The sequence below is a fragment of the Nannospalax galili genome, unplaced genomic scaffold, assembly GCF_000622305.1.
Source record: "Nannospalax galili isolate Female #2095 unplaced genomic scaffold, S.galili_v1.0 scaffold824, whole genome shotgun sequence".
In the NCBI taxonomy this organism is placed as follows: domain Eukaryota; kingdom Metazoa; phylum Chordata; class Mammalia; order Rodentia; family Spalacidae; genus Nannospalax; species Nannospalax galili.
The window spans coordinates 2280612-2299076 of NW_008351697.1; the positions used below are offsets into that span (position 1 = coordinate 2280612).

The 18465-nt window shown below is 39.7% G+C and overlaps 1 protein-coding gene across 12 annotated transcripts in view; it reads left to right on the forward strand.

The window, feature by feature from the left end:
• The window catches only part of Cep126 (centrosomal protein 126), a 58761-nt gene extending 45104 nt beyond the window's left edge, over nt 1-13657 (forward strand). For 3 of the 12 annotated variants that reach the window (XR_003846333.1, XR_003846338.1, XR_003846339.1), the window contains 4 exons: nt 1309-1518; nt 4259-4323; nt 4679-4868; nt 13304-13657. Coding sequence is in view for 4 of the 12 variants with exons in the window: in XM_008848676.3 (XP_008846898.1) it covers nt 1309-1518; nt 4259-4323; nt 4679-4684; nt 13304-13366 (344 nt within the window). In the remaining 8 variants the exon portion in view is untranslated. The other 9 variants (XR_003846335.1, XR_003846334.1, XM_008848676.3 and 6 more) reach the window with 9 other exon arrangements.
• The last annotated feature ends 4808 nt before the right edge of the window (nt 13658-18465 follow it).

The window sequence follows — 18465 nt, forward strand, 5'->3', positions numbered from 1 at the left end:
TTCCTAAGTTATATTTTTTATATATGCTTTTATTTTTATTTTTTCATTTAGTGATTACTGAGAATTAACTTTCTACTCTCAAATACATATTATATATATAGTTATAGATAAAACATACAGAAGTCTTGACCTTTATAAATTTAAAGCCTATCAAGAGATTGGTCTGGCCTTAAATAAACATGATGTAGTCTTTTCTTAGTGATGTTACTTTTAAACTCAAAGAAGTGTGGTGGTGCAGGCCTGGAATCCCCAGCCATTCAGGAAGCTGAAGCAGGAAGATGCAAGTTCAAGGCCTGTGTAAGCTACAGAGTGAGCTCAGGGCCAGCCATGGCAACGTAGTGAGACCCTATTTCAAAAATGTTTAAAGTAAAAGGAGAGTTGGGTAGATGTAGCTCACATGTAGGCACTTGCCTAGCAAGGCTCTGGGTTCAATCTCCAGTACCATGAAAAACAAAAATAAATGGAATCAAACAACTTTTCCAATACAAAAATTTAGAGGTGTTTATTTCTTTGTCCTCTGGGTAGCTTTCCTTACACTTAACTCTTTAATTTCTCCAAAATGTATCTAAATTAATGGTGGGAAGTAAAACTCCAAGTTTATTTTTTTAATATTTCATTATTTTTATTCTATGTATATGAGTGTATTGCTTGCGTGTACGTAAATACATCCATGCCCACAGAGGTAAGAAGAGGGCATCAGATCCCCTGGAACTTGAGTTGTGGATAGTTGTTAGGTGCCATGGGGGTGCTGGGAACCAAACCCAGTTCCTCTGCAAGAGCAGCCAGTGCCCTTTACCTCTGAGCCATCTCTCCAGCCCCCAAGTTTATTTTTTCAAGCAATGAACCAATTTTTGAGTCACCGTTCCCTTCTCTCAGGCTATTGATACCTCTTTGATTATATGGTCTTCCTGTAACTGTGACTGTTTCTAGGCTATCAATTTTCATTGATCATCTAATTTTCTTAAGTTCCTTTTCTATTACTCTTATTCATAGCTCATTTAAACAGATGTTGTAAAAACAACACCAAATTATCCTTGTACTACCAACAGAAAATTATATAAGAATAATGTATTTTTTTTCTTTAGTTCAATGAACACTAGGGATTTGTATTGCCTCACTGCTGTAATTTTAAGTATTTTCTTACCTTGGGATGGAAAATGTTAGCTATATAAATAAAATGCAAAATAGCAAATATTTGCTGGGCTTCTGTTTGTGACATGAATGCATACAGATATATTTCCACTAAGTAGATATTAGGGCTGATCCCAAAAACAAAAAGGGACCAAAGCATAATGGGTGTTTCTGTAGTTTCAGATAGTACTTCTGAGTTTTTGATGGCGGAAAACTTTGTGAACACTTCAGTACCTGAGGATGAGATTCTAACTGTTATGAATAGCAAGCAGATGCAGAAACCAAATCTGTCCATAAATAAGACGCAACAGTCCAACATCTGTGCCCTGTCATCTGAAGAGCAGAAGATCCTACAGTCCCTTAACCGTCTCAATGAAAGGCTGTACTGTAAGTGTGGAAGGACATCTTTTGTTAGAAATATGGTATTTTGTTCTTAAGCCTATTTTAAATTTTAATTCAAAACCTTGAAGTAAAAATACAAAATGTATTCAGATTATCACCTTCTTAATACAGTGTATAAAACTGAAAATATTTTAATAGTTAATATTATTGCAGCTATGCCTTATAACTTGTGATGATACCAATTTCTTTGCCTTGCCGATTTTAGAAAATTACTGTGTTTTAACAGAACAGAATACGTATCTATACTGACCATCATGAAAATAACTATAAAATTCTTCATTAAGTATTTTTAAAATGGCAGCATAGCTGGGCATGGTGGCACACACTATTAATCCTAACACTTCACTTGGGAGGCAGAGGTAGGTAGATTTCCTAACCTGGTCTACATAGCATGGTCCAGGCCAGCCAGGGCCACATGAGACCCTGTCACAAAAAAAAAAAAAAAAAAACCTCAGTATCTACTGGGGAGATAGATAAGGACGTAGGACGTGGGCCCGGGGCACATGCCTGTAATGTCAGCACTTCAGTGGCTAAAGCAGGAGGATCAATACAAGTTGAAGGAAGCCTGGGCAACTTATAAACTACAGACTCAGTCTGGGTGACATAGGAAGACCCTGTCTCAAAAAACAAAAAGAAAAAAGAAGATGAAAATTTTTTTTTACTTAGGAGGTTAAGGTAGAGCTGCAAGCAGCTTTTAAGCTGTAAATATTAAGAGACGTTAGAAAGGAAGATCAAAACCATGGGACCTACTAGAAATTTGTAGTATCAGAAAAGACTCTCCATCATTAAATTGAGCCAGTCAAAGACCTATGCTTTTCATCACAGAAACTGGAGAGGTTTTTTAAAAGCTTACATATCACTGGGCTACAGGGAGACAGGGTCTTCCTGTACCCCCAACTGGCCTGGAACTCACTATGTAGACCAGGCTGGCCTTGAACTCACAGAGATCTGCCTTCCTTTGCCTCCCAAGTGCTGGGACTACAGGCATGTGCCACTGCACCCAGCTAGTTTACATATCTTAAACTTCAGTATTGAGCAGGTGAAGGAAGGGAGGAATACATCTCTAAGAATTCAGAAACAGTCGAATGTATGCATGACACCTGTTTATAGCCCATATTCATACCGAGTGATCTGTAAAGATTTAAGCAAATAATTTAATTTATAATGGTCTCAAACTCTAATACTCTCAAAATAGTTGAAAAAAATATTTATATCCCTTTTGGAAAAACCTACCTATATTTTAGTCTTCAGAGAATTATCACAAATGAAAGCAGTCCATTTTAATTTAATAAAAATTAAAATAACTAACCCAAGGGCTGGAGAGATGGCTCAGGAGTTAAGAGTACTGGCTGTTCTTGCAGAGGAACCAGATTTGAATCCCAGCACCCACACGTCAGCTAACAACCATCCATAACTCCAGTTCCAGGGGATCTGATGCCTTCTTCTGTCCTCCCCAGGCACTGCACAACGTGGGTGCACTTACACACATGCAGGCATAACACTTATACACATAAAATAAAAATAAACAAATCAAAGAAAATTACTAATACATAAAGAAAAAGGTACCATTTTTAAAAAATCAAAGGAAATCATAAGACAGACTAAATAGACCCCAAAAGGATTTTATGTAATGAAATTACAGGATACCAAATATAAAATAACTCTATGTATATGCTTTAAAGTAAACAGAAATATGTTTTAAAATCCAATCAGGAAATAAGAAACTATAAGAAATGACTAAGCCTTTGGAAAATTACAATGCCTAGAAATGGAAAATATGAGTAAGTTAAATTTATAATCCAACTGATTATTTATAAATACCAGATTGTAACATTTGAAGAGAGAATTAATAAATATTAAGCTGAATAAATATACAGCTTAAATGACAAAGGAGTGAAGGCCCGCAATGGGTGAGGCAGTATCTGAAGTGGCCATGGCTGCCTTTTTGTGTGTGTGTGATAGGGTCTCCATGCAGCCCAGTTGGCCTGAAACTCACTATGTAGACCAGGCTGGCCTCAATCTCAAAGAGATTGGGTGCTAGGATTAAAGGTGTATCACCAAGCCCAGCATGGCTGCCAAGTTTTCCAGTCTGATGAGTACTACCAACATATAGAATGAAAAGCCAACACATTTCAGAGTAAATAAAAAGAAATTCCCTTAGCACAGACAGGTTCTGGGTTCAAGCCCCAGCAGAAGGGGAAGATGGAGAGAGAGAAGGAGAGAGTAAAGAGGGAATTGAAAACATCTCCTTTATCCTGAAGTGCTCAAAAGATGAAAAAAAACATTTTTTTTTTCCAGACAAAATCTCCCCATGTAGCCCTGGCTGACCTAGAACTTGCTATGTAGACCAAGCTGGCCTAAACCCAGGGAGATCTGTGTGCCACAGCCTCCCTAGTGCTAGGATTAAAGGAATGTACCACCACAACCCCCTTCCAGAAAAATTCTCTTTTAAAAAAAGAGAACAAAAGGAAAATATAACACTTGAATGAAGAGTGTGTATAAAAGTCAAAGTACTAGAAATTCCCGTTTATCAACTGCAGTTTTATATAATTGTTTCTAATCCAATTGCCTCTAATTTTGGACCTAATGTAAGAATTATTTCTGGGGTTGGTAGGGAATCTCTTACTCAGTTTTGAATAGTTTGACACATCAGAATCTCATAACTGACTTGTTAGTGACTCTGTATGCAGGACAGATTATTTTGTGTTGTGGTGTAATTTTTCAGACATACAAGAAGCCATTTGCAAAAATCCATCCATCAAAAATACTTTTCAGATAATACCACTTCTGGTAAGTATTTCAAAAAGGTCCTTTTTTTTCTTGTTTTGTGGAGAGAGAGAGAGAGAGAGAGAGAGAGAGAGAGAGAGAGAGAGAGAAATTTTCAGTCTAACAGACATACATATTTACACAAATATCGTATACCAGGTGAGATAAGATTATGTGAGGCACAAGCTTAAGAAGCCACGGAATGAAAGAATCGCCTGTGGCTGGAGGAGAGCAGGAGACATTCAGGTTTTCTCAGACTCAGATCCCACTTGTACCTTCACAATTCTCAATTTAGATACTGGCCAGAGAAATGTTTTGTTGAATTAACTGGATGTTCTTCTGTTTTTAATCAGTACCCTCTGTTCTGAAATCTTGACAGGAAAAGGTAAGATGGTGCAGAAACACTGTATCTCTTACTACCATCTCTTACATGAAGCACAGTGTTCTCAGCTGTGTTCCCACGGTCCTGTTCTGACCCGGTGTGACAGTGAATAACAGCAAAGGAGGAAGAAGCTGGCCTGCCCTCTGGAAGCTTCCTGCCCCTTGAGGCACTCAGTTCTCGGAGGCCTGTAGGTTTGGGTGCTATGCTTTGGGGCAGAGCATTCTTGCCAGCATTCTTCGATTTCTGACTAATATTTTTGGGGGCTACTTTTTATATAGTAGATTGGATTTCCCCTAAATTTTTTGTTTCCATTAATACTTCAATAATATTTACAGTGATGATTTTTCTTTTTTAATTTCTAATGAAAAAAATGGCTCAGCCAGGCATGGTGGCACACACCTTTAATCCCCCCACTTGGGAGGCAGAGGCAGGAGAATCTCTGTGAGTTCAAAGCCAGCCTGGTCTACATAGGGAGTTCCAGGATAGCTGGGGCTACAGGGAGACCCTGTCTCAAAAAGACCCCCCCAACACTAAAAGTTGAAAATTCTAAGTATCCTTCTTTAATTGACTCATGCAGTATGAGGCATTGCTCAATTCAAATCTTAGGTACATTTTTCCTCAAGGGCATCTGAATCTATGGAGAAATGTCAGTTAATGGCCTTAAAGATCAAATTTGTGGTGGATTATCTTTTCTAATATGTGTCTGTATGCAAGTATTTTGTTGAGAATTTTTGCATCTATGTTCATTAAGGATATGGGTCTGTGGTTCTCTTCTTTGGTTGTATCTTTACCTGGTTTTGGCATTAGAGTGATGCTGGCTTCATAGAAGTTTAGGAGTTCTCCCTCTGTTTCTATCTCTTTGAATAATTTAAGTAGTACTGGTTGTAGATCTTCTTTAAATGTCTGGTCTTCTTTTACTGTCTGATCTTCTTTAAATTCTTCTGTGAATCCATCTGGGCCTAAGCTATTTTAGTTAGGAGGTTTTGCATTCCTGTTTTGATTTCCTTATATGTTATGGGTCTGCTTTAAGCTGTTGATCTCCTTGGTTTAGCTTTGGTGGTTCCCATGATTTTAGGTATTCATCCATTTCTTTCAGGCTTTCAAATTATTATTAATAGAGTATAGGTTTTTAAGGCATTCCCTTATAATGTTCTGGATCTTTTGGGTGTCTGTTGTGATGTTTCCCCTTTCATCTCTGATTTTGTTGATTTGGAGGTACTCTTTCTTTGGTTAACTGAGCTAAAGGTCTGTCTTGTTTATCTTTTCAGAGAACCAACTCTTTGTTTCATTGATTCTTTGTATTGTTTTCTTTGTTTCTATTTCATTAATTTCTGCTCTGAATTTTGTTATTTCTTCTCATCTACTGGATTTGGGTTTCATTTGTTTTTGTCTTTCTAGTATCTTGAGTTGTAATGTTAAGTCATTGATTTGTGCTCTGATTTTTTTTTGTCTTTTTGAGACAGGGTTTCCCTGTAGCCCCAGCTGGCCTGGAACTTACTTTGTAGACCAGGCTGGCCTTTAACTTATAAACTTCACCTGCCTTTGCCTCCCAAGTGTTGATATTAAAGGCATGTGCCACCATGCCTGGCTCTTTCTGATTTTTTAATGTAGGCACTTAGAGCTATAAACTTCCCTATTAGGACTGCTTTTAATGTGTCCCAGAGATTGTGTTGTGTTGTACTATCCTTTTCATTTAGTTCCAGGAACACTTTAATTCCTTTCTTAATTTCTTCTTTGACCCATTCATTCATCATTCTGGAGTGTGTTGTTTAATCTCTTTGAGTTCATGTAGTTACTAGAGTTTCTTTTGGTGTTGAGTTTAAGCTTTATTGCATTGTGGTCTGATAGAATACATGGAATGATTTTAATTTTTTGTATTTGTTGAAGTTTATTTTGTGCCCCAATATGTGGCCAATTTTAGAGAAAGGATGCTGAACATAAAGTATATTCTTTGGTGCTTGGGTGGAATATTCAATAGATATCTGTTAGGTCCATTTGATGTATGGTATCTTTTAATTCAGATTTATCTCTATTCTTTTATGGTTGATCTATCTATGGGAGATAGTGGGATATTGAAGTCACGTACTTTTATTGAGTTGTAGTTAATCTGTGTCTTAAAGTCCTGTAGTACTGTTTTTATGAAATTAGGTATACCAGAGTTTGGTACATATATGTTCAGGGTTGTAATATCTCCTTGGTCAATTGTTCCTTTGGTCAGAATGAAGGAACCTTCTTTATCTCTTCTGATAAGTTTTAGTTTGAAGTCTGTTTTGTCAGATATTAGAATTACAACCCCAGCTTGTTATTTAGTACCATTTTCTTGGAATATTTTTTCCCATACGTTCACTTTAAGGTAGTGCCTATACTTGAAAGTGAAATGGGTTTCTTGCAGACAACAAAAAGATGGATTTTGTTTCTTAATCCATTCAACTAGCCTGTGTCAGCTGGGGTGGTAGCACATGCCTTTAATCCTGGCATTCAGGAGGCGGAGACAGGCAGATCTCTGAGTTTGAGGCCAACCTGGTCTACATAGCTAGTTCCAGGCCAGCTGGAGCTACAGAGAGCCCTGTAGCAAAAAGAAAAAAAAAAAAGGCAACTAGCCTGTGTCTTTTGATTGGGGAGTTCAGGCCATTGATATTTAAAGTTATTATTGAAAAATGTATATTGGTTACCATCATTTTAAGTTCTGTTTGTATTCTTGGTCTAATTTTGTGTTTCCACAATTATCCCTTCATTTAGTTTCTTTCTGTTGCCTCTTGGCCTCCTTTCTTTTAGTCCTTTGTATTGCTTTGAGTATTCTCTGAAGGGCTGATTTGGTGGACATGAATTCTTTCAGCCTATTCATGTCATGGAAGATTTTTCTTTCCCCTTCCACTATAATAGACCATTTTTCTGGGTAAAATATTCTGGATTCACATCTATGGTCATTTAGGACTAGGAGTATTTTGGTCCAGGCTCTTCTGGCCATCATAATTTGCATTGAAAAAAGTCAGCTGTAATTCTGATGGGCTTTCCTTTATGTGACTTGTTTTTCTCTTGCAGCTTTTAGTGTTCTCTCCTTGTTCTGGACATTTAGTGTTTTTACTATGATATGGCATGGGGAGTTTCTTTTCTGATCTTGTCTATTTGGTATTCTGTGAGCTTCTTGTATTTGTATGGGCATGTCTTTCCTTAATTTTCAGAAATTTCTTCAACAGTCTTGTTGAAGATCTGGTCAATACCATTTACCTGAGATTCTTCTCCTTCCTCTGTGCCTATGAGGTGTAAAATTGGTCTTTTCATGGTGTCTCACATTTCCTGCTCACTCCATTTCTGGGTTTTTTTTTTAACTTTTCATATTCTTTGCTTGAGCGGTCCAATTCTTCAACTTTATTGTCCAGTCTTGATACTGTTTTTCATTTCATTGGTTTTATTGGTGAGGCTTTCTGCTGTGATTTCAAATTAACTTATTGAGTTTTTCGCTTCCCTCTTCATTTCAGCCTGAGTTTTCTTCAATATTTCTATCTCTCTTGTGAATTCAGTCAGAGGTTTATCCCTCTCTTCTTTTTTTAATATTTATTTTATGTGTATGAGTGTATTACTTTCATGTATGTAAGTGCACCCATGTCATGCAATGCCTGTGGAGGTCAGAAGAGGATGTTGAATCCCCTGGAACTGGTGTTAGAATGATTGTTAGCCCCCATGCAGGTGCTGGTAATCAAACCCAGGTCCTCTGTAAGAACAGCCAGTGCTCTTAACCACTAAACCCTCTCTCCAGCCCCCTCCCCATCTTCTTTTAGTCCTTTGATTTGTTTGTTCATATGTTCTTTAAATTCATTGAATTCTTTGATCATGTTTATGACTGTTTTTTTTTAAATTCTGTGTCCTGGGTTATCTCTAGGGGGCTCTCACTATAGACCTTTTCTATAGGACTGATGGTGTTTGGTGGTGTTTGGTTTTTCATATTTTTTTTCTTTGTGGTTATGGCGTGTGTATTTCTTTTGTTGCTTGTGATTCTAGTACGAAGCTCGGGCCTTCCTTTGTTGAGTTGAAGTTTGATTCTGTTTGTATTACTGGGTGTACCTTGGTTGATTGGATATGAAAAGCTGATTAGCCTAGGCTCTAGGCTTCAGGTTCTGTCTTTTGATTTTATATTGGAGGGACCAGATGGCTCCATTCAGGCTATTCAGGAGCTCTCCAAAAGGGTAACGGTGCATTGGCTAGTTAGGAGCTCTTCAGAAACCTCCAATGGATAGTGCCAAGGTCCGAGGAAAGGAGATGGGAGTGCTGGCCCCTACTAGTCAGCTGGGATGCCTAAGCCCTGGAGCACTGGGAGGAACTGCAAGTGATCCCAAAGCAGGAGACAGGGCATGGCACCATTTGGGAAGCTCACCTGGCAGAGGCCCTGGTCCAGCGCTCTCAGGCAGTCTCCCCAAAACATAAGTTCAACTGTATAAGAAAAATAGTTTTATCATGTTGAGCAGTGATATACCAATGATGGATAACTCTCCAGTTGCATTAGCTCAGAATGCTGGTTTCATTTTTAAATTTTTATTACATTTGTGTGTGTGTGTGTGTGTGTATGCACGCGTGCACACACACACTATGGCATATATGTGATGGTCAGAGGACAACTTGAAGGGAGCCTGTTCCTCCACATGTAGGTCCTGGGGATGGAACTCAGGTAATGAGGTTTCGCAGGAAGCACCCTTACCTGCTAAACTATCTTCCTGGCCCAATTTTTTAATATTTTTATTTCATTAGTGTATATTCATTCTATATTCCAGTAACAATTTTTCCATGTGAGAAATCTGACTGTGACCATCTTTGTCAGTTCTGACATTCATTCTTATTACTGTAATGCTTGCTTCTCTTAAGGAAATTACAGCCATAAGTGACTGAGGTCTCTTCACACCAGCTCAGCTTAAAACAGTGCACCAAACACAGACAACAGCAAAATCAGATGAGAGACTGCTGTCTAGTCAGAAAATTACTCTGTTGAGATATTTCCAATGTGCCCATGCCCAATTCCTAACTTCACTTTAGTATTTTAGATTTTCTTTTCTACGTCCAAATTCAGTCCATCTAAGCACCAACTTAGTGCCACTTTCTCCCTGAAGCTGTGCATAGCAAATCCAGTTCCTGATGCCACCAGCCTCTCTGAATTTACTGCCATGGGGCCAATTTTGTACTTGTATCACGCAGATATTCCTATTAATTGTCTTTCTAAATCCTTGGAATGTTATTCTTTGAAGTCTAAATTGTTCTTCCCTTACCTATCTGCTGTTTTAAAAGTAGCACACACTAAATACATAGAAAACATTGACTTTCTATATTTCTTTTGTTTTGCAACAGGGTCTCCCTATAGCCCCAGCTGGCCTGGAACTCACTATGTAGACCAAGCTGACCTTGATCTCACAGAGATCTGCCTGCCTCTGCCTCCCTAGTGCTAGTATTAAAGGCATACACCATGATACCTAGCTATTTTTTATGATGTTTATGCACATTCTTTAAATAATCTCTTTTTCAGACTACAGTGAATGAAGTGATTTACTTGAATATAGAATCTAATATTTTAAAGCCATAAAAATACCACTATTCCTGGGGTCCTTCAGTGAACATTAATATTTAATAAATTAGTACTCTTTAGTGGCAAATGGAAATTGTTGAAATAGGAACTGGGTTCCTTCAACTGAAAAGTGCTGTGCTATAGGACAGAGAGGATGAACACGATCATCGTGTTCATCCTGTACTATAGCATCCGTGAGCCTATCTTAGTTAACTTACACATGAAGCCTAGCTGAATAGTGCTGAAGCAGTCACACCTCGGCCCGTACAGAGCTATGATCAAAAACTTCATATACCTGTACAAAATGACATGGTGAAATCCAGTACTGTACAGTTGATGCTCACTATAGCAAATATTATGCCCTGGGAAGGGGAAGGGGGACAAAAGAGGTTATAGGGGCCGTGAATATGATTGTGTATTATGTACATGTATGAAAATGTCATAATGAAACCCATTATGTATAGCTAATATCCAGTTAATGATATTTCAGTTAATGATACCACCTTCCACCAAATTTCTCAGACATTTGTATAATCAGGATTCTCCCATATGCAAAGTCAATAAATGTTCCTAATTATGTTTGCTAAATATGCCCAACACTTCTCCATTCCTACTAATAGTGTCTCTTGGTTTAAGAATTTATTAGGACGGTGGAGAGATGGCTCAGAAGTTAAGATCACTGGCTACTCTTGCAGAGGACCTGGGTTCAGTTCCCAGCACCCACATGGCGGCTAACAGCCATCAGTAGTCCCAGTTCCTGGGGATCCAGTGCTCTCTTCTGGCTTCTGTGGGCATTGCATGCACATGGTGCACTTACATACATACAGGCAAAATACTCATATACAAAAATGTCGATCAAAAAATGTTTATTTATTGGGCTGGGGCTATTACAGGACTTGGCTTAGCATGTATGAGACTTTTATCCTCCCAACCCTCAGAGGAAAAAAAAAGAAATTGTCATATTCTCAATAACATAAGATAGGAGACACAAAGCAATAAGAAAATGGCAGCATTAATTGCCCTGATTTGATCAGTACACACTATGTATGCATTGAAATAACATGTCTGACCTCTTCAATATGTGGGGTTATTATGAATTAATGAAAAAAGTTGCTGGGTATCATAGTACACACATGCAATGTATGCTGCATACCATGTGAGAGGTTGACGTCACAGGATCATGAGTTCAAGTCAGCCTTGGCTATATAGTGAGTTCAAGTCAAGCCTGGGATACATGAGACCCTGCCTCCAAAAAAAGAAAACAGTTATGTTTTAGGAAGGCTGGAGCTCAGTGGTAAGAGAACCTGCCTAGTGTGCACATGGCCCTGGATTTCATCCTCAACATCCAAAAAACAAAAAAAAAAGAGGAAAGGGAGGAAGTGGGGAGGAAATTGTTTAAGGAGGTGAACATGCCAGCCAGGCGTGGTGGTGCACACGTTTGATCCCAGCACTGGGAGGCAGAGGCAGGTGGATCTCTGTGAGTTCAAGGCCAGCCTGGTCTCCATAGGGAGTTCCAAATCAGCTGAAGCTACAGGGAGACCCTGTCTCAAAAAGATAAAAAAAAAAATAGTGAAAATGCCAACTAGTCTGACTGATCATAACAAATTATATACATGTATCAAATTGTACTGTACCTCATAATATATATACTTAAAATAATAATCATTTTATATTTTTTAAAGAATGTGTCAGCTGGGCATGGTGGTGCAAGCCTTTAATCCCAGCACTCAGGAGGCAGAGGCCAGTGGATCTCTGTGAGCTTAAGGCCAGCCTGGTCTACATTGTGAGTTCCAGGCCAGCTGGAGCTACAGGGAGACCCTGTCTCAAAAGACAAAAAAAAAAAAAAAAATTATCATGTTTGATCCAGACCATTTTAGCTGCCTCGGGGTTTGTTTTCTAATCCTCCATGCTACCATCACCAGAATAATCTCAGAATACCAATATGAAGAGCCTGGCATGGGGTGCCTGCCTCGCCTGCTATGGCTCCCCTGTAACTTTCCCTCTGTAACTTGGCCATTCCATGCTGTTCGCACTGCCTTTTCTTTCTTTCTTTCTTTCTTTCTTTCTTTCTTTCTTTCTTTCTTTCTTTTTTTCTTTTTGGTCTTTTTGAGACAGGGTCTCCCTGTAGCCCCAGCTGTCCTGGAGCTTACTATGTAGACCAGGCTGGCCTCAAATTCGCAGAGATCCGCCTGCCTCTGCCTCCCGAGTGCTGGAACTAAAGGCACCACTACCCCTGGCTTGCACTGTCTTAAAGAGCTGGAGGGATGGGTCCGTGGGTAAATTCTGTACTGCACAAGCATGAGGACCTGAATTCAGATCCCCAGCACCCATATCAAAAAAAAAAAAAAAAAAAAAAAAAAAAGCCACATTTAGAGACACACACCTATAACCCTGGTACTTGAAGATGGAGACAGATGAATCCCAAGTGCTAGCTGGCCACCCAGTGTAGTCAAAATAGTGAGGGTTCAGTGAAGAGACACTGCCCCCAAAACTATGATAATAAAATAAGTTAGAGAAAGATGGCAGAAGATATCTGAAGTCCACCTCCAACCTTCAGAGAGAGAGAGAGAGAGAGAGAGAGAGAGAGAGATTAGTATGCAAATGTTTACAATAGCAAAGTGTCAAGATCTTGAGGTATTACAGTTAATATGATGCTTTATGTAGAGTAGGGCTCAATTTTGTTGAGATCGATGTATGTGTATGTAACATTTAAGAATTTGAATTTGAGGGGCTGAAGAGATGGCTCAGCAGTTAAGAGCACTGGCTGCTCTTTCAGAGGGCCTGGGTTCAATTCCCAGCACCCACATGGTGCTTGCTAACAACCATCCATAACTCCAGTTCCAGGGGAATCTAACACCCTCTTTTGACCTCCACGACATTATACATCATGGGTGCGCTTCCATACATACAGGCAATACACTCATACACAAAAAAATAAAAATAATAATTAAAATATTTTGAAAAAAGAATTTGAATTTGGGTTTAGGTCTTGTTAAAAACTATAGTCTATAAGGAGACTGGCCTGTTTAAGTCTGTGGATATTATAATAAAAGAATTCCAAAACTGTCTTACAGAACAGCCAGCCAAGGGACAGTCTGTCTCCTGATGTTGGATCCAGAGTGCAGAAAAAGTACTGATGAAGTGTGATAGTAATTATCTAATGGAGTAATTATTTTTGAGAATCTTCTGTAAATATATCCCATATTTCTGCATTTATTAATGATTTAAAATACTATAACCATAAAAGTAAATTGTAATATAGGTAATGGATAAATTTACTAGCTTACATTTATGCTACAAATTATACTTTATTATGTATTTTATTGATACATTTTAATGAATGGAATTATTTTATTGTTTTCAATAAGCATGCTACTGAATATAAATTTGTTCTATTTAAAAATAAAAGATGCTATTTTATTATTCAAATAATGTGTTAAGCATAGTAGAGAATCTTTGTTTTCTGAAATTCGTAATTCTAATAAATTTTTGTACAATGATATAATAAGAATCTTATGATTATTAACATCCCCCATAAATAATAAAGCTATTTGCTTAAGACTCTGCAGGATCTCTGTTCTTGGGAAATGTTTCCAAGAGGTCTTATTATCAGCTCTGCATGCTCAGCCATTAACATCATCATTTACCCAAGGGTCATTAGTCTCTGGAAAACTGACCACATTTAAAATATTCAGGGGAGCGGCTAGAAAGATGATAGTTAAGAGTGCTTGATTCAGGGCTGGAGAGATGGCTCAGCAGTTAAGAGCACTGACTGCTCTTGCAGAGGACCCAGGCTTGATTCCCAGCACCTCATGGTGGCTATGAACCACCCTTAACTCCAGTTCCAGGGGAATCCGAAGCCCTCTTCTGACCTCCATGGCAATGCATGACACAGGTGCACTCATATGTAGGCACTACACTCATACACATAAAATAAAAATAATAAATAAAATATTTTTTAAAAAGAGTGCTTAATTCTCTTTCAGAGAACTGGAGTTCAATTACCAGCACCCAGGTTGCGCAGCTCACAACAGCCTATAACTCCCAACTCCAGGAAATCCATTGCCTGCTCCTGGCCTCCACAGGCATCCACACATGTGCACATACACACGTGCAGACATATATACATAAATAAATAATATGAATTTTTTAATCAAAGGAGTCAAATGATACATGAAAATTAAACTGCAATCCAAACTGAACAACTTGATCTCTAGTCAGTACATTTTTTCCAGTAAGAATATCTACTTGTGAAACCAGACTTATATTAGAAGTTTGCTTCCTGAATTATTGAAGCAAATCCAAAAGTTACACTTTTTTAAATGGTTTTGTAAAATTGTGATAGCTCCATCATCTTTTATTTTCCCTACACTACATCTACTTCAGACTCCAAGCTGGGTTATTTCAGCTAATTTTCACACTTCTGATGGATGTCTGGATGTAATTTTCACCAGACTGAAAAATCAGCCCTATCAGTCCCATGTTAAAAGGCACCCCCTCCACTACTGGAGAAAATGCATGCTCCTTAGTGCAGCTGACTAGAATCCTGACCCTCTGAGTCCTCCTGCCTGCCTAGCCTCTTCCTTACCACCTTTCCCATCATAATAATTATATCAAGTTACTTATTCCTCAAATAAAATCTGTGGTTTCTTAACTTTCTTTGTATCCATCCCTCACCTTGGAAAGGTCTCACTTATGCCTCCCCTTAATCTGCCAGTAAACATTCATTCACTGTTTTAAATCCCATGTAGGCTGAACTTTTTCCATTTTTCCTAGTAATGATCTCTAGTACCTGTTCTAAATAACTCCTATCTTTTGTACCAAAAACTGAACTTACTTGTACACATACATTCCTCCTCTTCTAGGCCACAAGCTCCTAGAAGGTGGACACCATCATTCATCTCTGTACTCGGCAATTAAAATAAGGCACATGACGACAGACTCAAATAATGAATAAGGGAAAAGATAGTCATTCAGCTGACTAAATCCCTATCGTGTGCCAGGTGCCACTCAGTGTTAGAGATAGAGGAGAAAGCAAATTAATTGCTATCGTGTAGTTTATATTTTAGTGGGAAATACAAATTTTTAAACATTCCAAACAATCTGTGAAATAGTTACCAGTGTGCTAAGTGAACTTTAGGAAACAGTAGGAAGATAGAGGTGGAATGGTTGGAGAAGGTTCTTGAGACACTTAACATTTGAGCAGAGATCAGAGTGAAGTAAGAGAGCTGACTTCAGTGGAAGCCGAAGAACAGTACTGTACCCAAGGGGTAAGTGTAGAGGATCTGATACAAGAGTGAGCCTGGTCCTTTTGAATCACTCTGGCTTTGTTTTGGTTTGGTTTTAGACAGGGTCTCACTGTGTAGCCCTGGTTGGCCTGGAACTTGGTATAAGACCAGGTTGACCTGGAATCGACCAGCCTCTGCTGCACAAGTGCTGGTCCTCTTGCATGAGCTGGAGTTGTGATCTCCTCCCATGGACCTGAAGCTGTGGTCCCCTCTCGTGAGCTGAAGTTGTAGTACCCAACCGTGAGCCATGGTGCCACATTCTTGAGGCGGACTGATGGTGCAGCAGATTGGAGGATGGAGGATTCTCCATGCCAGACATCAGTTTCAGCCTTCTCTAAGTGGCTTTGCCTCTGTGTGGGCTTACGATGGGAACAGGAAGATTCTGTCATTTGCAGATTCTAGTCTTTGGAGGACTAATTCTCAAGAATGAACTTCCTGCCTCCCTTGATGGAGAGCTGTTGTCTTGATTCCACACGTGGTCCTGGGCACCCAGGCCTTGACACTGGACCTTTCCCATTGCCAAGAGATTTTCCATCATTTTTCTATTACTCTTTTCACAGCCCCAGTACACCTTCACCTGTGCCCTTTAGAAAATGTTAATCACCTAATTGAACTTCTAGAGATAAAAATCACTGTCTGGGGGCTGGGCATGGTGGCGTACACCTTTAATCCCAGCACTGGGGAGGAGGATCTCTGTGAGTTCAAGGCCAGCCTGGTCTACATAGTGACTTCCAGGCCAGCTGGGGCTATAGTGTCTCAAAAAAAAAATCTCTGGGAATTTAAAATTTTTAAAGACATAATGAAAAACACAGGAGGGAAAAAGAATCACACCGTCTCAACACTAAACAGCACCACATGTAGAGAAACGGCTTCTACTTAGAGGAGAAGGGAAATAAGCCCAGGCCCTGGACTTAAACTCAGTACCAGATACCCCATGGCAAGACCCAGTGCTAAGCTAAACCACAAAATCCCTACCACCAAGCCAAAACTCATAGACTGAGCCATTGAAACTGTGCTAGGCTGTCGGCCTCCACAAACCCTCCTCCCACCCAGAGCAGACTCCATCTTCTGGGGAAAGGAACACTGCTGGCTTTATCTTAGGGCTGAGTACTAGCCTGTCATGATAAGACTGAGAAGCGCACACACACACACACACACACACACACACACACACACACACATACACAGGCCAGAGTTCATAGACGGAGTCTCTAGACAAGCCCCAGCCACAGGCAGAGGGCCTGTGCATCAGTGGGACAAACTGAACTTTCAGTCTGAATTATTTCTAGCCTTGGTATGGACCAGCGGCACACCCCTCTTCAAGATTATGAAGACTACTATTGCTGTGAGACTCAGATACAAACCAGATTAATGCAGCTGTGATGGCCAAGAAATTCCCAAAAACCTGTACCTACTACTACCCCAACCTCAGGCAGCATAGCTTGGTACAAGACCTGCTAGGTGTAGTGCAGGATTATAAGCCTAAGACTTTGCCATGGAACTTAGTTCTGGGATGATGAAGACCATCACTAAGTAGAGTCTAGCTACCTCTATCTCCAGGCCTGTCTGCAGATAGTCTCAGAAAGTTCCAGTGCCAAGGGAAGTCACAACCCCAGCATACTAGGACTCTCCCTGCTCTACCTAGCATTATCCATAGCTGGTTACAGTAGTGTTGGACTGTGAGTCCACCTCAGTAATAGACAGCTCATAAAAACATAAGTCCCAGTCCCAGGGCTATGCTGGTCTTGCCAGATTGTGGGCTCAGGGTACATAACACAACTTAGCATCATGCATAGCTACAGTCATGATAGAAAACCTTTGATCTTGCCAACCCATGGTGATCCTGCCCAGATCCAGGCAATCTCCCGCAGTCCTGGCCATAGGCAGTATGGTGGGTGAAGTAGCTAAGCCCACCTGGTGCCAGGGAGAAGCTGTGGGGACAGACTACTCTTTGTAGCAGCCACTCTCATGGGTTATTTTGAACACACCAATAGAGGACTGAAGAAAAACATGGGCTTGGAATGCCCTCTAGTGCTAAACAGTGTCCACACATCAACAACAGACTCCTGGCAAACGTGGACCTGGGCATCATCGAGTGCAGAAACAGTGCAAGTGACTATAGGCTCAGGTTGCTTTCAAAAAATAAATCTGGGAAGACAGGCAGAAATAACGTCAAGTTATAAAGGCTGGAATAAATTCATACCAACCATCATCAAGAACTCATCAAAGCTGGGCATGGTGCTGCACGCCTTTAATCCCAGTACTTGGGAGGCAGAGGCAGGTGGATCTCTGTGAGATTGAGGTCAGCCTGGTCTACATAGTGAGTTACAGGCCACCTGTGGTTACAGGGAGACCCTGTCTCAAAAAGACCAAAACAAAAAGAAAAGAAAGAAAAAAAGAACTCAATAATAAAAAATATCATGCCGAAACTGACCAGAAACTAATATGGGACAATACTCAGAGAATTTAAAACAGGTGCTTTAAGAAAGCACAATGAGGGGCTGGAGACATGGCTCAGCAGTTAAGTACACTGGCTACTCTTGCAGGGGACCCAAGTTTGGTTCCCAGCACACACATGGCAGCTAACAACTGTAACTCCAGTTCAAGGGGATCCAGTGTCCTCTTCTAGCCTCTACAGACATCAGACATGCACATGCACGTGATGCACATCCATGTATGCAGGCAAAACGATCATACACATAAAAAAATAATAAATCTAAAGAAGTGCAATGAGCCCAAAGAAAACACAGAGAAATGTTTTACTACTTTAACAGAAAACTAACAATATAAAAGCAATTTCAAATTAATCTGAAATTCTTAAACTGAAAAGTATGCTCAGTGACATTAAGAGCATGACAGAGGGCGTCAGTAGCCAGGGAGACCAAATAGGAAGGAGCGAGTGAACTGGAGACAGGCTACATGGACGTAGCTGCGGGAAAGGGAAGGAG